Here is a 23,949-nt window from a genome sequence, read left to right as displayed (position 1 = left end):
TGGCAAGGCTAGTCGTGTTTTCTTTGATTTACAAGAGCCAGGCAAGGCTACGTCCACAGTTTAATGAGCGGGAAGTAATTGGGGACCTGTTGCCTTCAAAGAGCCCCATGCTGGAGCCTGCCTCCCTTACCCATCCTACTGGTGTAGCATACAGCCTTTAGGTGTGACAGTGGGTGAGGGGTCTGAGAAAAAGAGTGGAGAACTCCAACAGAGTGCAGATTTATGACCCGGACCTCAGAATCTGGCATGCTGACTGCCTGTATTTAAGAGGCAACAACTTGGGTCTTAGGGCTGGTTCCCAAGCAGCCACCAAAGAGAACCACAGCTGTCACAGCAGGAAGGGGCTGTGTGCACAGGACCCTCATGTACCTTGGCAGAGGCCAGAGAAGGGAAGCAACATGAAAGAAGTGAGCCAGCCATTGCTTTGGCAGCAGGTAAAAACAGGGGCCAAGACCAGGACTGACACCCCAGTTGCAAAGACTGGCTCTCCAGTGCTCTTGGCGTGTGCGAGTTGGATGTGTGACTACGTGTCTTTAGCCTCAGTCTATCTCTCCCTGGCATTCCAGCTCCCAGGGGTACCTGAGGGACATTTAACTGATGAACTGTGAAGATACAAGCTGGACATACTTGCGCGCCCCCCCCCCCCCAGCTTGCCTGGCCTGGTGGTACTGTCAGGGAAAGGCAAGATGTTCCATTAATCTGGACATCTAGTTAGTTGTTCGTTTTTTATCTTCTCATGCAGCTGTAGGGTTCTACCTTATTTAGACTTTCATGGTATTTTGATTTCCACCTGCTATCTTTAGTCTCCTTTCTTGTCTCTGAGAGAAAGTGGGCAAATGGATCTACATATTTGAATCCCCAGGGGGCCTCCACAAATATCAATAGGTTCTACCTAGCCAGGGATGATCTCTGAAGGTAGGTACATGCTGCCACTTACATTCCACATCTACTGGCTTCTCTGTATGACAACCCAGGAATAAATAAAAGGTTGAAAGTCCATTTTTTTTTTTTTTCTCACCTTGGCAGTGAAGCCAAGCTGAGGGAGGAAGGGAGTGGTGGAATCAGGAGAAGTGTGCTTTTTCCAGGCCGCCTGTCATTCTAGCACTTTCAGTGAGAGCCTAGCTTGGGCAGAAATAAAAATGCCACTGTGAATTTAAACGATCTGTCCTTCTGGGAAGGTCTTCCCAGCGACAGGGCTGTTAACATGGAAAGAAGAAGGTAAACAATGTATTTCAGAAATCACTGTTCTGAGTGGGCTGCGGAAGCTCAGATAGCCCGCGGACAACTCTTGGGAGGAAGGGCCTTCTTTTGATCTGTCAGGCGAGAGGAACATGGCTTGACAGAGTTTCTGCTTGGCGTGAGGGGAAATCTTACTGGAGTGAGGATGGCAAGGACCAGGCCTCAGTGAGGCGGTGCATGAAGCAGAAGGAATCGCTTTATGCATGAAAGTCTGTGGGCAGAGCAGAATGGGACCAGAGAGGGTCGTTTGAATAGGCCCATCCGGAGAAGGATAGAGGGACATCTTAGGCCGCCCATTGTTTTTATGTTTTGTCTTGTTTCTGGTCTGGACTTTGCTGCAGCTTTAGCACAGACCGTCGGCACCTACAGAGCCCATCGCTAGGGGGCGCAAGAGCCCTTCATGAAAGCGCCTCGCGGCCGCCATGACCCAGACACGGGTCTCTGCAGAGGCTCACTCCTCTAGGGTGTCACCAGATGTTGGGACAGGCTCTCCCTCCCAAAGAAACCAGAGTCCTGAAAAACTGAAGGGGGAAAGGCAAGAGGGAATGGAGGACCAACTTGTGGAAAGATGGTCTCTCCCTTCTCTACCTCAAGAGAGCTGGGTTGACCCGCCACTCCCGCCCTCCCTGTCCTCTCTCCACTTGTCTGTACTTTGCAGTGTGCCTTCTCAGTGCTTGAGAATGCCGCATAAATAAATCTCAAGGCCTGACCTTGGAGATAATGTCACACTTGAAGTGAGACTTTGAAAACTGCTTGCTTATAACCTTTTGTCAATGTTGGGGATGAAAGACGACTTCCCTATGATATCCCCAGCAGTTAAAATCACATGGCTTATCAATGGACTTGCATGGTTTTCCTCCTAAGGGGAAGCAGTCCCAGTCTTTTTGGTCACATCCCAGGAAGTTCTTGTTGGGGTCATTCCAGAAAAAGGAGTAAGAAAAGAATGGGCGAGGATGTACAGACAGGAGGCCCGAGAATGGTTTTTAAGGAGTCTTTTCTGCACTAGGTAGAATTGACTTCCTGTCCATTTATCTTGGAGGACAGTTTGGGATGGGGTGGACCGTCCCTTACACAGTTGCTAATCTCTGTGTGACAAGACCCTGAGGTGGGGGATACTAGTTGGTGTGCTCCCTCAGACTTCCTCTGAGCAGTTCTATTTTCAGCCTTCACTCACGTCAGAGAACCTGTCATTTTACCTCCTTGGCCATTTATGCTCCCCTCACCTTGATAAAAGTTAACTTGTAAAATTTTAGAGTCTTCCTTTCTGCCCAGCGGACCACCTGTAATCCCTGTGAGTTCAATGGTGAGCTGTGTCTGATGGAAATAGCCATTGTGGGCAGAATTCTGGAAAGCTCTAACGTGCAAAACAACGTGATCTCCCTTCCTAGTGCAGGCCGAATGCAATGGCCGCTCACAATTCACCCTAGCAGGAAGATTGCAACCAAGCCACTCTCTTGCCCTATAAGTCACAATTTATACTTCTAATTTTAATTTTCCTCTGCTTAGATCCCAGAAGGATTTATTAAATTTGCTTTGTGGAGCCCATTAACTCTAAACTGAATAATGATGTTACTTTAGGCTCAGCACTGGTTTGTAGCAAATTCTCTATACACAGGGCTCCAGGAATTCTGTATTCCTCCATGAAAGAATTCTAAGTCGGTTCATAAGTGAAAAGGTTTACTGAATCTACCTAAAAGTTTATAAGTAATTAACCTATATCAAGAGACCATTGCTTGTAGAGGTGGTGCATAACAAATGAGAACGTGGGCATCAGAGGATATTCATTATGTGGCCTGAATCAGAGGGTAGTAAATTCCAGCAGTGTATCAATACCTCTTTGGCTCTCTTGCTTATTACTGTGGTTAAGGTGAGTAGGAACAACATAAGCAACTTCTAATTTACTCCATGGCCTCTGTAGGATGACAAAGTCAAGTGGGTGACTTATGGAAAAGCTCTCACCCTTCCTCTAGAAATGATGGGTGTCCATTATTATTGCATGGGAGACTTGCTTCTCTTCATGAGGGGGCCAAGAAGCTAGAAACATTGGCAGCTAGAAGGGAGCATAAAGCACACTACATCTTATGACCTATGCAAACAGCAGTGGTAATATCTCCAGAACCTTCTGGGGAATGCCATCTGGTGACTATGCAAGGCAGGAAAGGCTGCTGCCTGACAGAGGGTCTGCTCACTTTGGGTGGACCTCCTTCCATGCTACTTGGACAACTCACTCAAATTTCTCCATGTTCCTTCTCCCTCACCTTCTAGAATTTACTGCATGCTGTGGACTGGAGCGTTAGGCTGAGTTCATTTTTCCTCAGGACAGTGTGATAGTTTGGGTATCTGTGGAAGGGGTAAGATCTTGCTACGCTGCCCTTCAAGGCTTGCTGGAGGTCTTGCCTCCCTCTGCAGGAGCCTAAATGTCATTCCAGGCCGCCTGGGTTGGGTGGTGGCATTTTGTGGGTGGGCTGTGTCCTATAAGTACAGCAAGCTCTGAACACTGCTCAGGTGGTGTTTGTCAAAGACAGAGCATGTCATGGATCAGTGCCTTCAGGCTCCCTCTTCTGGACTCCTTTATTCCCCAAAGCATCTCACTCAGAGAGCTGATTGGCTGTTTACCAGGTGAGAGGAATGGCTGCATTTGGGATCAGCTGAGATGAAAGAAAAGATGAATGGGGAGAGGAGTGGGGCGTGGCTAGGGCTTCAAAGGCAGGATCCTCTCATCATCATTTCCTTTAAGGGCTCGAGGGTTCGTGTGACTACTAGGTAACAAGCAATAAGTGTAAACACAAATGCACAGATGCTGGGGGAGTGGCACGCCCGGTACCTAGTTCATTATCTAAAATTCACTTCCACTACTGTCTTTGTGCTTGCTCAGACAAGAAAAGCATTGTGGAGAGGAAGAGTTGGAATACACAGTGTTTTTTGTTTTGTTTTCTGGGCTCCTATGTTTCGAGCATATTAAAATCTCATTTAAGAAACTTAGACCCTTTAGCCAAGTGGAGTGACCTGATTCCTGTAGCATCCCTATGTTGAGGTTGTCTGTAAAGCAAGCAAGGGGAAGTCTGGCTTTCCACACAAAAATCAAAGCCTTGGCCTGCCAACCTGGAATTACTGAACAAAGCAAACGCTAATCAGTCGGTCTATATGTAGATTTAGACATCTCCAGGAGGCTGAGAACCTATCAGGCCCAAACTGATTATTCTAATCAAGTGTTTTAATTAAGCACACTCAATGCCAACATCACAGGAAAGAGACCTGCATTTCAGCAGTAATGGGTGACTCCCCCCCCCCAATTCTTCTCTATAGTTAGTGTTTGGCTTGTGGAGGCGTAGTTAACACTTTTCTATAGTAGGCCAGGGGAAGGGTCCTCTGTGAAGGGTGCTCTTCTGAGCTGTCATTTTGATACTAAATACAAAACAAGAAGTCAAAACCGGTAATAAAAGCTCTCATCAGTTGGGTCACAGCTGAATCAGCACCCTGAGATCTGTCTCCTTCTGTGTCCATGTCAAACACAAAAGCAATTCTAGCTAGTCCAAGTTTTGAAAAAAATATATATAAACCGCACACACATTGGGTTGGCTTTTATTGGAATGCCTAGATGCAATCTATAGTCATCAAGTTATGGAAAATTCAGGTCACATATAAAGTTAAGAAGGCAAATGAAAAGAACAATACAAATCAGACAAAAATTTACATCTCAAAATATCATGAAAGCATTTTGACTGGCTTTGCCTAAAATACTTTGAATATCAATTTCTTTTGTTTTTGTAAGCTAATTCTTGTCATTATACAGTCCCCAACCTCCCGCCCCCCAACTCTTAGAAAAAGATCTCATGTTTACATATTCCCCAAGGTCACTATTTCTTGTAAAAGCACGTCCAGACCACAAGCCTTTTTAGAAAGAAATAGGCTCATTATATGTACTAACAAGACACTAATTGGGTTGATTTGACTTCTTCTAAAATAAGCACCAGGAGACTCTCCAAATCTGTCATTTATTGGTGCCCCTGTAAAGACCAGTCCACGTTGAGAAGATGGTAAGAGTGTAATTTCACTTCCGTCATGTGGTACACATTTTTCATGGTCAATACATCACAGACATTTCTGAGAATTTAGACTTGGAGCCTATTTCACCCAAAAGTACTTACAGCATGCTAAATGCAGTCCTGCCGACGTCCCAGTCAACAGGACTGCAAACACCTAAGTTAACAGTTAAAAAATAAAATGTCAAACAGAGCCATGTTTACGTGGTTGAAATCTCATAGTTTTCTAAATTTGGGCTTCCTAGTACTTGCCAAAGGATTTCCAGGATAAAAAATATTAATGCTAATCTGTGCTTTCATTCTAATAAAATATCAGCATTCATTAGAAGATTAATTACTTCGGTATGCCCTACCACATACACAGCGACAAGAATAGCACTGAGACTGTAAATTCAGTAGCTATTTCGAAACTTTCCCAGCCAATGTTTGATAACACGCCTACTGTGCAGTTTAGAGTATGTGATACATACAAAGCAGTTAGAAAATTATTTTCAATACATCACTTGAACCTTTATATTTACGACATGTTCACTTGCTATATTTATCACCATTATACATAGAGGAAAACAGTGTGTACTATAGCTCAATGAACTGAGAAATATTTTCTAAAAATATTTTTGTGGCTGAATTCAGTGCTCACGAAAGATTCGTCAGAGCGGCTGGGTTGGCACAAGAAGTGCAGATGGTGTTTGTGGTGGAACCCCAAGCTTTCAGTCAGGGGCACTGTTGTCAGTTTCCTTCCTACTCCATCCCCAGGGTACCCCTGGCAAGCACAGGCTGCCCACTCAAATAAGGCCCTGTGATGGTCAGGCCATGTGGGCTTACAGGAGCTTGACTTCCTGATTTGGTCCCACTTGCTGACCGAAGGGTTTAACTCCAAGACTCACCAGAGTGACCTTGACAGGCGGGTTCCCCTGGCTCACTATTGCTCGGTTTCTGCTATCTCTCCTAGACATTAAGATACAGCATGTTCATGGTTACCATGACATCAAATCCTTCCCTCTCCACAAATGTTTCCGAGCATCAGATTGTGGTCTCTTCCCTCCATCGTGCAATGGAGCATCGAGGGACAACGATACAGTATTAAAAGCTCTGGTCGATTAAGTCAGCTTGACTTTTAGGGTCTAGAGAGGGTCAGAGAACCCGTTCTCCCCCTTGCGTTGTTTTCTGTTTGTTCCCCCTCCCCCCATATCTTCCATCACATTCCACCAGCCTTGGATATCTACTGTGCCTCTTGACTGACGATGGTCGAGGACACTGGCTTGATGAGAAAGAGAAGGAAGAGAAAGGAGTTCTCTGATTAGCCACCCATTTAGGATTGCACGGTCCTATCCATCTACGTGATAGAAAGTTGCACATTGTTTTTGTTCAACCTAATACAAAAATATTAACACTTCTGGACATTATAGGCATAAGTTGTTATATCTCTACAATATAATAAGTTATACTGTACAGCTATAACAGATAACAAAAGGTGCAATCCTTTTAAAAAAATCACACAGTTCACATGTTTTTATCATTTTATTTTTAAGTATAAACTTTTTAAACACTTTACATAAATTAACTCCTCTGAGACTAATATTTGATGTACAGTAAATTGTAATTCATATAAAAATCCATAAACAACTTGTCTCACATAATTTACAAAAAAATCAGGGTTTCCTTTGCTTATCAGTGACAAGGATTCTATTCGTCAGTTTTTCCCTCCCAGGGCAAGCCATGTTAGTAAAATCCATTATTAAATCCCCGCCGAAGCAGACGTCCCTTGTGCCAATGTCCTTTTACAAAGCAGCACGGGAAAGCAGTTGGGTTCTATAAACAGTAACTTTGCCCCACATTTTAAAATGAACAGATCTATGTATATCATCACATCCTAAGTAGAGATTACTTCCTGTAAGCAAAGGTCGACAATTCAGTAATATCTGGAAACATTGTACGCATTTTTTTCTTTTTAAAACCTTTGTTAAATACAGTGCCTCGAAGGTACAGAGGGCCAGAGCAAAACGTTGCCTCGTTATGCTTTTTTTTTTCCTTCTCATACTTCCAGTCCAAATGAGTGCAGCGATATGCGTATGTAAACATATTCTTTAAAGCCGATCACCTTTAAGGTCATTCAGAAAAAGTTGTCTTTGTTTCTGGTTTGTGTCGCGTGTGTGTCTGCGGTGTGTGTGTCTGCAGAGCAGTGTCGTTCTGGAAGGCTCTTTGGAGAGTCCGCTTCGGATTGTGCTACAGGAGACGCTGCGCAGGGGTGGCCCGGAGGTTACCTCTTGCCGATCTCGCTTTGTCGCAGGAACTGGATGTTGTTGGCGCTGTCGGCCAGCTCGGGGTACTGCTCCACCGACAGTACGTAGTACCCGTCGTAGCCCTGCACCTTGCCCGCGCTCAGCAGCTGCCGCTTCTCGCCCTCTGTCCAGAGGCGCGCGCCCTCCTCGCCGTCGCGCACGCGCTGCTGCTCGCGCGCCCAGGCCCGGGCGAGAGCGCGCTGGCGAGCCTGCTCCAGGATGCGCGCCTTCTCCTCGTCCAGCGTCATGCCGTAGCGCACGTGCAGCGCCAGAGCACCGAATTGCATCTCCACGTCGGCGAACCTGCGAGTCCTGCCGTTCACCACCGTGGTGGACTGCGACACGGTCACGTTGATGCCGTTTTCCAGCGCCTTGCGGCCACTCGTCAGTCGCAGCGTGCCCAGGTCGCTCTCGGGCGTGGTGGTCTTGATGAAGTAGTGAGTGTCCTTGCCCTCGATGGTGAAGTGCAGGTTCTCCAGGTAGAAGGCGTTGTTGAGCACCGCTGCCACCTTGATGCAGTCCTCGTTGGCGATGTTGAGCACATTGGTCTGCACGCGCCCTTGGCTCACCGCCAGCATGACGCCCTTGCCGATGAGCGACTTGACCGTGGCGAACCACAGCCACGACTGCTCGCCGCCCGCCTTGCGTCTGCTCACCTGCACCTCGGCCATCTTCCCCAGGGACAGGAAAGCCTTGGCTTGCCTTGCCACTTGCTGCTGAACTCCAAAAATGGGCTGGAGAGCAAAACACAAGGGGAGAGAGGTTAAAAGAACATTAGTGTGTGCAGGTCCTGGTTGCTTGTTGACCCCCACGCTATAAGCACTGCGTTGGGGAAGTGGAGGTAGGAGGATTGGGAGATCAAGGCCACCGTAGGCTATGTATTAAGTTCAGGGTTATCCTGAGCTATGTGAGATCCTACCCCCTTTCCCCCCCACCCCCCCAAACCCAAATCCCAAACAAGCACACACCAACAAGCAAACAAGACTGGTCTGAGTGGAGGTGTAGAACCTTTATTGATAACTCCTGGGCTCTACTGGGATTAGAAGGCCTACACAAGCCAGGATGGAAGGGCATCTTGTTCCCTCATGGTGATTCTACTAGTTTTTTGTTTGTTTGTTTTAAAGGTTTGTTTATTGCAAAGTGTTCTGCCTGTATGTATCCCTGCAGGCCAGAAGAGGGCATCAGATCTCATTACAGATGGTTTTGAGCCATCATGTGGTTGCTGAGAATTGAACTCGGTACCTCTGGAAGAGCAGCCAATGCTCTTAACCTCTGAGCCATCTCTCCAGCCCCCCCCCCGGCCCCATTCTACGAGTTTTTTTTAAAAATGTTCAAAAAGAGAGTTTATTGGCTGGTGAATGGCTCATTGGATAAGGCACCTACTGCCAAGCTTGACCAATATGTCCTCTGACCTCTACACAGGTGTTGTTCAGTGGAGTGTGTGTGCACACACAAATTAAAAAAATACAATAAATATTTAAAGGACATCTCCTCACATATATTGCACAGCTTTTTTAGTTTCGGGCAAACTATTCATATTATTACCTTTCATCTTCATTTCTAGATGCTTTTTTTTTTTTTTCCTCAAGCCACCCCACATCAGAAAGCCAGTCTACCAGGCCCCAGCAGGAGCTTTCTCTCCGAATGCTCAACAGCAAGCCACAGACAGAGGGTCACCAAGCTCTCATATACTTTGAAATGCTTGTGCTGTAAGTCTTTGGTGCTTCCTGTACTGCTGAACAGTTTGCAGCTGGGAGTCACCAGCGTAAAGGCAGAGTGGAAATGCACAGGGATCAGTGGACTATGGGCCATGTGGGTGTGAACACTTAAATTCTGGAAAACAAGTATTTCATGCAGACGCATAGACAGTGGATCATCTCCACTGGCAAGCTGCTTGAAAATAGAGTATCCTAACAAAGCCATTTCTTATAGCAGCAGATATTCGACCAAACGGGAACATGTGTTTCATTTGCAGCACTGAAAGAAAGCCCTTGCACTAGGAAGGCTGCTTGGTATCTTTACCCGTGATTCCCCAAGCTGTCCGTAAGTTCACTTTTCTTGACAGAGAACTTGAGCCATATTGAAAGGTTGCCTATGGAAAAGGTTGACAAATCCATTTGTGTTGGCTGACTAAAGTGCTTTCAGACATGTTAAGTCATAGTTAGAACATGCATGTTCAAATGTATTAGGGGACTTCAGTGTGTCTTCATGACATTTTGTCAGGGCAGATACATTTGCAGAGGACCGGAGTTTGGTTCCCAGCACCGACATCTGGCAGCTTACAACTAATTGCCTGTGGCTCCAGATCCAGTGGATCCTACGCCCTCATCTGGATTTGAAGCTCAAGGGACTTGCACTCACACATGCAAATCACTATATACACAGCTTAAAAAAATCTAAAAAAGGAAAAAAGAGGGAAGCAATGTTAAAATGGTTTCCACACCTTAGATGCTTGGTGGATTTTGTTTATTAAATAAGATGCCATCTGAAACATAGTTTATTTATTTATTTATTTATTTTGTGTGTATGTGCTAAGAAACTTTATCAGAAAAATGTATCTCTGAGCACTGTATATGCCATGTGTGTATTTGTATGTTTTAATCATGATTGCCTCTTTGTATTCACAAACGTGGTAGGGAATTGCTGAAGGTGGGGATTAACTTTTCTAGTAACTCTGCACTTCTCTTATCATTAAGTGGTAACCCAATTTCTTGATCTCTAATTATTCTCGCTTTGAGCTAGAAGCCCTGGTGTTTTGTTGTGCATTCTTTTCTGAGCTCTGAATGACAGGAATTTAAAGAGCCACTTCCTGACACAGCAGCTTTGACGTGACAATTTCCCATTCTGTTTCTTAGTTTATTTCTCACCACAGGGCCCGGCCTCTCGCTCTGATCTGTTAGTTTCAGGAAAAACGTACCAATACCTGGTCACAGACAGAGTCTTACTAGAGGACATTTTTATTTTCGCTTTTCTGCAAATGCTGTTCTCAGTACTGTTTGTGGGTTGCTAATTTGAAATCTGAATCCCTGTTCTCCTGTTTATTGAGTCTCGCCTTCAGCTCCCAGGTGCCATAAATGCATTTTCCTGGGGTTCTCTGTAGAAGCCTTCCACAAGAAACCACAAGCTTCTGCATTTTACTACCCTTTGATAGTGTATTTCCATGTTTTTTATTAGCATCGCTAGAAACAGATTCGGCCTGTTCAACAGGCCCCTAGCATGCTGAACAGCAATGCAGCAGGACTGTCAGTTTTCCTTCCTCAAGAGTATGAAAAAGAAAAGAAAAGAAACAGAAAAACTGTTTCTGGTACAGTTTTCACAGGGGTAGGTCAATGAGGCGTGGGTAAACAAGACACAAGAACTCCATTCATGGCCTTCCCTTCGTTCTGCTTTCTGTTTCTTACCGGTACATCATCCCACTGCTGACTCTTCACAAGCTCGTATGAAGGTTCTGTTAAATCAAATTTGGGAACGGGGAATCCAGGAATAGCATTGTGCAGATGGAAGCCAAATGTCACCAGCCAGCTGTTAACATCTAGAAGAAGACCATGCAGAGTCAAAGGTGGTAAGAATTTATTGAGCGCGTTCACAAATTTAATCCTTACCTTAAAAACAACAACAACAACAACAACAAAAATCCAATTTCACAAATATTCATCTCAAAAGGACCCGGTATTTGGCTTCTTCCTACCATTGTAAATCCGAGGTCTATTTTTAGACATGCAGACAGTAACCTCAATAGCAGAACTATGGCGAATCCTGCAGAAAATGGAGAGTAATAGATACTCACTTAGACAGGGTAGATAAACTGTCAGAAGCGCAAAATTGCATCCTGTGCTGGTAATAGTGATAAAAAACGGCAATAGCAAGGCACAGCAGCGTGAGAATTCCAGACACAGATGCAGAAAGCAAATGAGGTTCATGCTTAGGAAAGGCTGGTCTTAAGTAGAAGGTGTGTGATTGGCCCTCAAGAGTAACTGCGCAAAGACTCCAGGACTTCCACAAGCCATTTTCTATTGGGGAAAAAGCCCTAGATGGAGAGTATTAAAACGAGTTGATTCTTAATCAAAAATGAATGCTGAAAGCTGGCAACCCTGGCCAAGGGCACTGATGCTCTGATTTCTGCCAGCCTTGATTTCAAAGGCTCGTGGTGCACAGGTGGAGACTAACTTTTGGGGGGAGAGAACATGGAAACCTTTAAGAGTGGTATTTTCAAACACTGTCATGTGACTCCGAAAGCCATTAAGCAAAGAATAAGGCTTTTCTTCCCTTCTGGAGGTTATGATTTACAGAGCCACTCAGCAGGCTCGCCGCTTTATGAGTACAGTTGGGTGTAGATTATTTTATATATTAAGCACATTGCTGGAAAATTTGAAATTGCATTTCACCTAATATATTTTATGCCGTTCCATCTCTCTTTTGATGTTTTTCAGAAAGTGCTGCAGTGGCATTCCCTGCAGTCCGTGTTGCTAGGAGAAGATGAATTCGGGAGCTGTGGGCTTTCCACTCTTTCAGTCAGCCCTTGTCAGCACCCCTCAAATAACCACTGGTAAACTGCTTGTCAGAATGATGGAGAGCTGCTTGCTTCCCATTTCCTTCTCTAGGGCACAAACTCTCACCTCATTGCCAGGCTGGCAGGTCCTTTGTCCAGGTGTCACATGGCTACAAAACCAGCGGTGTTCTCTCTGTTAAATGGGGTGGCAGAGTGTGTGTGCTCGTGGGGTGGGGGGAGAAGTCTCCGTAGGTTCAAGCGGATGGAAAGTGCTACCTTCCTGTGAGAGTGTCTATATGGCTACAGGGAGGCCTGAACTTGGGGGAAAATTCTGTTACCCACATGCTGCTGTATTGAGGGCAGAGTTTCTTGTATTCTGAACAATGTATGCTCACTTGAAACCCAGAGTCTTCAGTATCAAAAAGCACCGCCTATCCAGAGAATGGGATTTGAATGTGAATATGGGCTGACCGAGAACACCACAGGGTGTTGCTGAGTCAGTTGTTGGTGAAGTTGAAGGAGGGGACTTACAGCTGGGCTCCTGGAAGGGAGTTAGGAAAAGCTCTGTGCCCTTTGGAAAGGGGAAAGCAGATGTGAGATGAACAGGCATTTTTGACACCGGTCCTAAGAAAGGAAAGAAGAGCTCGGTGTGCCTCAAATACTAAACTGGAAAGGAGGCGGGCTGATGGGGCAGCAACACAAGCCAAATCACAGCAGAAAGACCTTAAAGCAAAACAACTACAGAGAAAGAACCCTTCCCCTGAGAAGCATACGTTGAGTTATGGCATTATAAACCAGGGATGGGAGGCCGGAAGCAGGAGAATCTAAAATTCTTGGAGAAGTGGGTGGGAGACGATGTCAGTTCAGGACGGGGACCACAGTGAGACTTTTAAAGTCCTGTTTGTGTTTTATCACATGCCTCTGTGGTGGCAGAAGTGAAATCTGGTTCTTTAAATCTTCATTCCCAAAAGAGTCACACGGATTACACCTTAGAAAGGCCCTCATTCTATAGCCCGGACGTCACTCCACATTAGTGATAAAGCTAGTGTGGACGTTAGCAGTGTCGTCACATAAGAAGACCAGAGAAACTGCTCCATTACTGTCCTGAGGAGGGTGTGAGGCATCTGTCAGGGATGAGGCAAGGTGTGTTTTACATGGATTATTTTCATTATAATTGCACATATGTATGTAGAAACCCCTTGCAAGGTCATTACTATTTGATACACAATTCTACACTCTTACATTTGATGCCACAGGTAGCCACTGCCAATCCATTTCATGGTTAAGGCCACGGATCAGATGCCAAATGTGCACTGGTGAAAGACTTGACTCTTGGAGTACTACTGCTGGGCAGTGGTGGAGCCTTGGAGAAGGGAAGCATGTGGGAGGTCTTCATGCCATTGTGGAATGCCCTTGAAGGGGATTACAGGATTCTGATATCTTTTTCTGCCCCCCACACCGATAATATGATTGGTTTGCTTCTCCATGTATTTGACGTACTACATGCTGTCTTGCTACAGGTCTGAAGCATGGGGGCCAATGGGACTCCCAAGCTCTAAGTCCTAATCAACCTTCCCTCTTTGTAAGTGATTATCTTGGAAATTTTGTCATGATGACAGAAAGTGAACCAACACGGCAACCGGGTCTAGGGGAAAAAAATTAGACTATAAAGCCACAGCACTGTAGCGGTTGGTGTTTCCATTTTGGGACTCTGAATTTAGCATGTTTTCTGCTCTCTGTGTCTCTTCCCTTCCTCAGATGATTGAATTCTGTGTCATTTCAGAAACCATGGCCTTGAGCATAGTCAGGCAGAGTAGGAAGTAACTGTATTTCATTTTCCCTTTGTGGTTTCTCTATGGATCCTTAGAGAAATGAATACATCCGAAAGGTCAACTCTAGTTACTTTGTGTATTAATCTAATGGTAATAGTAATTTAGCACTTGGAAGGGGGAGAAAAAAAAAAAGCCTTACCTGTGATGTAGTCTTTCACATCATGGATTTTGCTTGCAGGGTTGTTATTCCGAAACATATACAGGTTAAATGGAGCCGGGTCCTTCCCAATTCTTTTCCAGATTTCAATATCTGGTGTTGTCCATCGTCCTGCCAAGATGTCATAGTCTCTTTCTCCAAAGTGGATTAATTTGGTGAGCGGGTCATACAAGCCTCCATGGAATCCAATTACCAGCTGAAAGTCAATATTGGAGTCAAAGTAGATTTCGCCATAGGCAGTGTACTGAATCTGTTTCAGCATAAGCCCGTTGCTACTAAACACAGCCAGCGGGGTCCCCGTGTTATCTGAGGCGATGTAGAACTCATCCCCACTGCTGATCTCCATGGCAAAAAGATGTCCTTGGAGATCGTAGTAGAGGGAGGTGATTTCTGAACTGGAATGGTTGTAGACATGAGTAATCCTAGTGGGGTATGTCAGGTCGGCATAAAAAAACTGAAGGTGTTGTCCCAGACTGGTTTTGCTGGAAACACGCCGTCCCAGGCCATCATACCGATAGATCACTGTCCAGCCACTGCCTTTACTGTAAACTCGAGTCAGAAGCCCCTTGGAGCTGTATTCAAAGATTTCCGTGCCTCTCTGACGAAGGAAGCCATCTTCATCCAAGCGGTACTGAACATCACCCAGGCGGGTGATTCTGTCACGAAGGTCGTAGCGGAGAGGTGTCAAGCGCGCGCTGCTGCTGGGGTTCAGCAGGTGGAGGTTTCCATTCAGGTCATAGTTGTACCGCCACATGATCTTTTCATTTAGGTAAACTGTTTGGAGCTGTCCATCAACGTCATACTCATAAGCATATTTGGTAGTGTTGGCAAAAGGCCCTATTTTAATCTCTCTCTTGGTTACCCGGCCCATATTATCATATTGAATTGTAATCCAGTACATGAGTGACCTGAATATCTCATATTGAATCTCCTTGATGCGGCCATGAGCATCAAAGTGCTTTGTATAAGTCATTACGGCCGTGGAAATGATCTGGTTGATGTCATAGTATATAACTCCAAATTTTCCAAACTGCTCAACTTTGCCAGAAATGTCATCAAACTGGTATAGATCAATGGGCAGTGGAGTTTCATTGATGACACCCTGCATACTGGTCACTCGAAAGCTGTTGTCATAGCTATAGTCAAATCTTGCATTTACCATTCCATCTTCACTAAAGCGGAAAATCTGTCTGTCAATCAGGGGGCCAATTTGCCTGTATCTAATGGTGCAAATAAAACCATCACTCTGAAGGTTTACTGTTTTTAGGACTCCTGCTGTTTCATCATAGGTAAAACTGACTCTTGTGCTATCGTATAAAATTTCTGATAGCCTGGTCTGCCTTCTATACTTGAACAAGACCCTCCGACTTGTTCCCAGGAAAGCCGTTTGCAAAAGCAGCCCTTCCTCATTGTAGTCCGTGATGATAGAGGCATTGCTTTCTGGGGGGTTGTATATATTGCGGTAGTAGCCAATGGACCTGATGGTCTGCATGGTGTGTCGAGCCACACTGGGCATGGTGATGGCAGATAGGCGGTCCCACATATCATACTCAAAGATGTATTGCCGCTGGCTATGGAGCAGAAGAACCATGGACTGTAAAGAGAGCACAGGCTGTTATCCAGGGTTTATGAAATGGGGAGGGGGGCACAAAAGTAGATTTAGTGACTACAAACACATAGGAACATTCTGCCTGAGAAAATGGTTTTCATTTTAATTGAGTTATCCTTGACCTTACATGGTGTTAATGATTCCTGCCTAATTTGCTTGGATGCTTAATTGTGGAGGGTTCTGCAATTAGTGGCTTAAGATCCATAATGTGCTACTTGTCATGATTGTGCCATTCTTTTTCCAGGCATTCCCAGCCAACCAGCAGATTGTCAATGGATTTGGAGAAGTCATAATGCAGGCACAGACTAAGCTGGTTTAAAGACAATATTTCAAGGGGAAAATAGCAGAGGGGGAAATGCAATCCTATCTATAATTAGCAATTATTTAGGAAGGTGGCCCTTCCCCCTATTTGACTGAAGAGCCACTCAAATCTGATTTTAATTTCCTGTATTCTGGGGGGAGGAACAAAAGCCAAAATATTATTTATGAAGAAGAGACACAAAATTAGCTGAAAATGGATAATGTGTACATAAAGCATCAATGTCAGCAAATAGGGCTAAATCAGCTACACAGTGAATCAGAGTTGTAAATCCCCCTCACAGAAATATGGATTTAGATGTGGTGTCTAAATCTGGGATCTGTATAGACAAGTCTAATGTTTTCATAATTCCTTTTGCAGATACCAAATCTGAATTGCACTTTAGGAATTACAAGAATGGTTTCTGGGCATTGTTGGCAAGTGTTGGTATTAAGTTATGAAGAAAATAAGCATACAAGTAAAAACAATCTCTACTCCCCTACCCAGGTCACTACAGAAAGATAGTTGGCATCAACTTAGTGAGCCAATAGAAGAGAAGGTCAACCCTGAGGTTGCCTGACTAAGGTCCAATTGTAATGCAGATCTCGGGCGGTGCTTCCTGTGATGCAGCTTCCTCTGATCCCGCCCCTTTAAAAAAGGTGGAATGATAGCCAAACATGGAGGATTGTGAGGTGGGATCCCCCGGGACTTACTCTTGATTCTGGCATGGAAACAAATCATAATCTTTGGTCAAGATTCATTCTTTTTATTTTCTACTGCATTAAAAAAAACAAAAACAAAAACAAAAACAAAAAAAACAATGGTTCTTGTCTTAGGCTCCCGAAGACTCTCTTCTCTGGCCATGAGCATCAACAATTTTTATATGTAGGTTGTTACATTTGTGCCTTCCAAAGACCTTATGTTGATGGCTTGGTTACCAGCCTGGGAGGCAGCAGAACTTTGAAATGGCAGGGCCTCATGGAAGGAAGTTACATCACTGGGAACATGCCTTTGAAGGGGACATTGGAATCCTTCTTCCTTTACTTCCTGGCCACCATGAGATGAGCAACTTTGACACAAGCTTCTCTGTTGTGTTACCTCACAACACACCCTGTCATAGCGCAGCCAAGTGATTGTGGACTGAGTCATCTGAGAGCTAAACTCTGTCTTCTGAAAGGGTTATGTCTCAGGCATTTTGTCATAGTAACAGAAAGCCAACACATGGCTTGTGTTCTTCTGAGGAAGGCTTGAACAACCAACCTCCATGTGAGTTAGTTTTGTAGGCATTTAAAGTCATATTTGACAGAAATTAATGAACTACTACTAGCCTTGCTGTGAATACGTTTGGGTTTAGTGTGCCTATCCTAGTAAGGAAGGAAATACAGTCTGGGAGGATTTTAGGGATTTAGGAGAAGGAAGGTACCATTGGGTGTTTTCATCTTCACACATACACGAAGATGGCTTTCGTAACTGTCTTTGTCACGGTGTGAAAGTGGCTCTAACCAGCAAAGGAGCATTCTCCTTTTGCTTTCCTTTGAACATTTTTAGTCACATTAAAACACCTACTATTGTGTGGGGGCTGGGGTATTTCTATTACTCCCTATTATGCATTTAGTCTGAATGGGGTAAATGTTCCCATCTCTGGCCCTCCTGCTTGCAGAAGTCCCCTTGGGGCTGGTTAGACTGGAGCATGAAATACCTATCAGATGGCAAGATAAGTTCCTAGGCAGGTATGCATACAGGGAGCTTAAGCCCGTGGTCTCTAGACAGCTGCTGAGTGGCTACAGTGTGATGATGAAGCAGGAGGGAGTTTGTCATCTAACAGTCCATGGCCAAGAGTGAGTCTCTTCCAAGGAGAGGAGACAGAGTCTGGTCAGGAGGATCCCTGCTGGAAGCATTTAGAGTTGGCGTGCTGCTTGAAGGTGAAAGCATCCTTCCTTGATCTCTGAGTCTGGTTCAGGGTGGGGGTGGGGCTGTGAAGTGGATGGGCTCTTGCACAAAGGGTTAGGTTTAGACGGAGGGGCTTTGTAGAGCAGAGAATGTGACTGCTGAGGTGAACGCAGCAGTGATTTGCATGGCTCATGACTGTTCTGGAGGACAGAGCTTTCCTTGTTTAACTTTCAGTGTCCACAGGGTTGGGGGCAGTGACTGTGTCAGGAGCTGAGGCTGTGACTTAGGCACTGTGTAATTGGGAATACAAGGCTGGAAGATTTAAGATATATAAGAATCCAACATCAAATCACTTTTTGTGGCTGATGCTTGTCCCAAAGGCACATGAAGCATCCATGGAAATGCTCTTCAGTGGATTCTACTCTTTAAAAAGTGAGTTCCATTTCCATTCCTCTTGACCCCAGCCCAAACCTCACGCTTCACAGGCTACAGTTGAGGGCCCTGCACACGTGTAAATCTCCAAGTTCTACATCTCCATCTGTGGCATTGTGCACAGTTCTGAGGAATGGGAAAGCGCCCAAGTCAGGATGCTTATCTCTTACATGCAAATGAAAGAGAGACATCACACGGTATCTGAAAGCATGGCTTTCTAGGAAAATAGCCTCTTTCGGTTAATAATGCATAAATAGGCCCTACATGCTTTTTATGGTTCTGTTGAAGCTCTGCCAGGGACAACACACAACTGACAGTTCTAACTGTACTAATGCAAGCTCTCTCTTAAATGAAAGAGCCGGAGCAGAAATTATTTACAAATGACTTGCAAGCTCTGGGTCTAATTTGTGAATGTTGTCAGTGGAAGAGCTTGGCAGGTGCACAGTGTTACTGCTTGTTTGTTTACAGCATAAATCACTTAAAAGGGTCTCAGATAGTAGAACTTAACTAAGGCGTAGCTACTCTGCTAATACAGAAATTCATCACCCTGCACCCCTGTGACTGCCACAGGGATACTTAGAATAACAAATAGAACTCAGTCATGTGTTGCTGTTTTTCCTTCTTCTCACCCTGCTCTGTGTGATTGTTGGAAAATGCTAATCATCCCTTCCCCATTTGAACACTGGAACACAGGCATACCTTTTCTAAGTATGTGTAACTCCATGTTTTACCATCAGCAAAGACCCGAGACACAATCCTCCCTTGTCCATCATAATCCACTTTTTCACTAGTAGTTCCTCGCTGGATGCTGGCAATTTGACCTGTGGATGAGTAGGTGACATTGACGGCCATCAGCTTGCTACTAGGCAGCCAGAGCGTTGGGTGCCCAGATGTATCATAAGCGATCCTTAGTAGAAATTTCCGGTGGTCATCGTAGATCTTTTCCGTCTTGGTGGTCCGATCAAAGTCGACTGAAAGGAGGTTTCGTCCATTGACCTGTCACCAAAATGAGATAGAAAACACCTTGTCATTCCAGAGCTAGCCACCTTTCACCCATCAGAGTTCTCAGGATTGTTTAAATACTGTTTATGGTGATTGATTCTGTTTGCCAGTAAATTGATTTAGCAAATTCTTAGATACAAGGACAAGGTAATAGGTTAACTGTTCTTTCACAAGGTTTTATAAAGCAGAAAGACAGCCTGGCATTCATTCACAGCTGTTTTAATTAAAATTTGTAAACTGAAAGCAATAGATGAGAGAGAGAGAGAACGAGGAGAGAGACAGATAGAGAAGCAGAGACAGACAAAGGGAGAGAGTTCAAAATGTGCTTGCTTTAAAGATTTTCCAGTGATAAACAACACCCTATGTAAATCACTCAAAACTCCTCCTTCAAAAGGACAAAGAAAAAAATAATTACTTAGTGAATTAATCATGGCTACATTAAATAAAACAGTGGTAAATGCGACTCTAACCCTTTGAAGTGCAGTTAAGTAGAAGTTGGAGCCCACATTACTGTAAATTATTAATGAGTTGAACTAGCAGGAGGTTACAAACATGATCATTGCTTTGGGCCCCGTACTGAAAAATCACAATTTTTTAGAGTGTTGTTTTCTTTTGATAACATCTGGGGAGCTGGTCCAGACTTGAGAGTTCTTTCCTAACACATACCCACAGGCTGGACATTGCACTTAATTTATAAACCTAGCACTGTATCATTGCAATCAGTCTCTCCAATGCCGGATGCCATGTCCAGGACCTCTGATGAAATCTGGCTTTTATTGTCTGTGATGCAAGGCGGATGCACTTGAGCCAACACTCCCTATTGCAGTACAAGTAGTCAGTTTGCAGACTGACCTCAGAAAGGCAGGGACCATGCCTTTGTTCAGGCCTTGGTCTTCTATGGTACCCTGGTGTGGATGGTGGTCTGTACATACCAAAGGTCTCAGTAGATGTTTTTGATTGTTAAAAATTACATGGAGCAACTATGACAGTGTATGGCCACATTTTAACTGGAACTTTTAGAGTTAACAAATGAACAGCTCAAAGCGATTGGTTTTGCAGCTTGGATGTGGTTTGTTTTGCCAAAACCTAGGATGAAGTGTAACAGGATGGTGACATGGAGCTTTGAAGGACTCTTGTTTCTCTCAAGACAGAAACAGTTCTCATAGGAGTTGATTTGTTCTCTCAAGAGCAGGTTCTCAAAGGCATGTTCTTTGTCCCTTCCTAATCATGACCAATTGCTCCTCTACTTCCTGTTTTGAGGCTTTTGATAGAACCCAAGCAGATGTTGGTGTTACGCTTTTGGACTTCTAGGATGACTGGCTAAAATAAACCTCTTTTCTTTATAAACTACATAACGCTAGGTATTCTGTTATAGCAACAGAAAGCAAAATGCGATGTATACAACATTTCTATATAAACACAACACAACTAACAAGCACACACAATGTCCACATCTGTAACACCTGTGTTTACATACTACCTTAGCTTTTTGTTACTGTGAGTTAAATACCTGAAAGAATAACTTAGTAAAGGAAGGACTGACTGGTTCACAGTTCAAGTTCATTCAGTCAATCAAGGATGGGGGAGAATGAAGTAGAGTGAGTCAAGAAACAGAGAAAGGAAGAGTGATAGCATTAGGTTGGCTTTGTCTCTTCCCTCTCTTTATTCAGTCCACTGGGATGAAGGGTAGGTTTTCCCTCTTCAGTGCATGGTCTCTGGAAACACCCAGGGATGTGCTTGAACCTGTTAGGAGATTCTGATTCCAGTTAGGATAACTGTGAGGATTTGCCACCTGTCACCCTGACAGCCAAACACATCACTTTAAACCACAACACATGTATGCATACGTATGTATGTATATGCTATACACAAACATTTGTGTAAAACCTGTGACAAAATTATTTTTGGATCCCATCACTGATACTAACTGCATTCCAAGCAGAAATATTCCTTAAACCTAAATTCTTCTAATTAGCCATTCAAGGGGAGAGGTGTGAAGTCCATGGAGAGGTACGGAATAAGTCTTAAAGAAGTGAGTTTTGGGTGGAAATACTTCCAAGAGGTGATTTGCAAATAATGAGAAAGGGTGGAGTTCAGCATGGAGATTAAGGGTTTATATGGAGAAAGAAAATCACTACATTATATCATGGCAGAAATTTGTGTGTATCGAGGTCTATATGGTGTGTGTGTGTGTGTGTGTGTGTGTGTGTGTGCGCGCGCGCGCGCGCGCCTGTGTACAAAGTCCCAGGAGTTCTAAAGCCTTACAAGGTCTAGGAGCAGCCTGCTATTAGGCTTTGAACTGCCCCGCATCTGTTTTGACCACGTGTAAACATGGAAGTTGGGCTGCGCTGCCCAGGGTTTGCAGATGGTGAGCCAGCCAGCTGGAGGCTTCCTGCCCTCTTCCCTCTCCGGATGAAGAAATGCCTCTGCATCAGTTGTTCCCCTGCCTACGTGAATTATGCAATAGTGTGCAGGATTCTTTGGAAGGAAGTTATAGCTAATATTACAAACATCTTTTCTCAGGTCTGTAGAAAGATTTGATATCAAATCAACTCCACTCTGGCAGAGTCAAGTGCTTTCATTTCTATAGGCATTGTTTTGGATGCAAGAAACTTTGGTAGGTCAACCACACATCAGTGTATATGTGTGAGTGTATGGGCAAAACAAAATATACTCAGTGGGTTATTAAAAAAAAAGACAAAGTTGAGAGAGGGAGGAGGGTGGATCCAGGAGGAGAAGTTGGGGGAGGAGTTCGGGGGTAAATATGATCAAAAAAATTATACACATGTGTGAAATTATCAATTAATAAAAGCAGTATTCAAGAGGGAAAAAAGAGAAGAGGTTTTTGTATAAGTTAATTGATTCCACTAGGGCTTTTGGGTTTTTCAAATTTTGTTTTAGTAGGATGTCCCCCACCACCCCATGTTTTTTCAGATTTGCCCTCTTTAAAAAAAAAAAACAAACCCTTAGGTTGTGCCATCCTATGAATAACCATGAAAGACTGTGTAGTTTCCACAATACTGCCGACATTATTGCCCCATCTGTTTGTATTTTAGTTTGCATCCATTTTAATTTGTACTTCAATTCTTTACTGCCTTCACTAACCCTGCTTTATTTCCACAGTGTTCCTCTGGCTACAGTATCAGAGTTCTGGGCTGCATATCTGGTATGATCAGTGAATCACAAAAGACGGGGTCTGGAGCTCATCTGTGCTCACCTGCAGCCTGCTACTGGCTTCTAATTTGCTTCCTTGGCTTGTGAGGATGGTCATATGACACCAACCCTCCATCATCACTGTCAACACTGTATGGGTCTCTATACCAAATATGTCACCATCTGGGGGCACTAGGGGTATAGATGTTTTACTTTTTTTCTTTTATCCAAATACTGTATACAATATCTTTCTTGTATCCTTAACAAGTTTCTGGGGGTAGTGGTGTTGGTGGTGGAATTTTTTCTTTACATTTAACACAAATCAAAGTGTGTGTGTGTGTGTGTGTGTGTGTGTGTGTGTGTGTGTGTGTGTGTTTGTTTGTTTGTGGTATAGCTGTATCAAACTTCTAGATTTGGGCAATTCTCCTGCTTCAGCCTCTCAGGTTGCTGGGGCTGCAGGTATGTGCCAGTTTGCCTGGCAAGGTCTTAAACGTTCTTAGTGTTTCCAGATATTAGTCACTGTTATTTAAAACATAAAACTTTAAAACACACTAACAGACATCCTGTTCTCTCCCATTCAAGCACGCCTTTCTTGGGTATTGTAAATTTAACTGCAGTGGCCAAGGATCGTGTCCACTCTGAGATCCAATACTGTTTCCCTAAACAAGGCTTGTGCCTGCCTGCCTGCCTGCCTGCCTGCCTGTCTGTCTGTCTGTCTGTCTGTCTTCTCTCTCCCGCCAACTCTCTCTCCCTTCCCCCATTTACTTATTTTATGTACGAGTGCTCTATCTGCATGTATGTCTTTATGCCAGAAGAGGGCACCAGACCCCCACTAAAGATGGTTGTGAGCCTCCATGTGTTTGCTGGAAATTGAACTCAGGACCTCTCGAAGAAGAGCCAATGCTCTTAACTGCTGAGCCATCTCTCTAAACACCTAAATCTTCTTCTGGTATTGTACTTACAAGCACATTATTTCAGTGGGGATTTTATAAATATTTGAAATTATAAAAATACTAGTTTAAGGAACTGGGGACATGGCTCACTCAGTATAGTACCTGCTCCCTGAGCATGGAGAGCTGAGTTTGGATTCCTAGCACCCATACTACAAACAACAACAACAATGACAACAAAAACTGGGGACTGTGGTGTGTGCAGAGACAGGAGGGTCACTGGGCCTGCTGGGCAGTCAGTATAATATACAGCTAGCTGCTGGTCATTGTGACAGGACTGGTCTCAGCAAAACAAGGTAGATGGCTCCTGAGGAATGACACCTAAATTCACTTGTGGCCTCCACATGAACGTGTACACACGTGTATCTGCACACACACAAAGACAAAAAATGAGGCTAAAATGAACATGTCATCTCAAGATGCAAACTTTAGTCAGGATTCTACTTCTCTCAGCCTGAAAGTGAATCCCAACACAGGGTATGGTGAAGGGGTCACTGTGACTGCCTTTGTGATGGACTTTATTTCCCTTAAGCAAGCATGGAAAAAAAATCTCCACTTTCATAGCTACGTCTA

The 23,949-nt window shown here is 44.2% G+C and overlaps 1 protein-coding gene across 1 annotated transcript in view; it reads right to left on the bottom strand.

Moving 5' to 3' along the window:
• Positions 1-7,415: 7,415 nt before the first annotated feature.
• Tenm3 (teneurin transmembrane protein 3) overlaps positions 7,416-23,949 on the bottom strand; it is a 590,659-nt gene continuing 574,125 nt past the window's right edge. The window contains exons 25-28 of the mRNA XM_027391059.2: positions 18,971-19,267; positions 14,025-15,636; positions 10,966-11,096; positions 7,416-8,298 (exon numbers count right to left, since the gene is read on the bottom strand). Coding sequence (XP_027246860.1) covers positions 7,543-8,298; positions 10,966-11,096; positions 14,025-15,636; positions 18,971-19,267 — 2,796 coding nt within the window. The 3' untranslated portion in view covers positions 7,416-7,542. The remainder of the gene's footprint in view (positions 8,299-10,965; positions 11,097-14,024; positions 15,637-18,970; positions 19,268-23,949) is intronic.

This window comes from Cricetulus griseus (genome assembly GCF_003668045.3).
Source record: "Cricetulus griseus strain 17A/GY chromosome 1 unlocalized genomic scaffold, alternate assembly CriGri-PICRH-1.0 chr1_1, whole genome shotgun sequence".
Taxonomy (NCBI): Eukaryota; Metazoa; Chordata; class Mammalia; order Rodentia; family Cricetidae; genus Cricetulus; species Cricetulus griseus.
The sequence above is the reverse complement of the archived record's forward strand: the minus strand, read 5'-3'. Positions and strand labels throughout refer to the sequence as shown.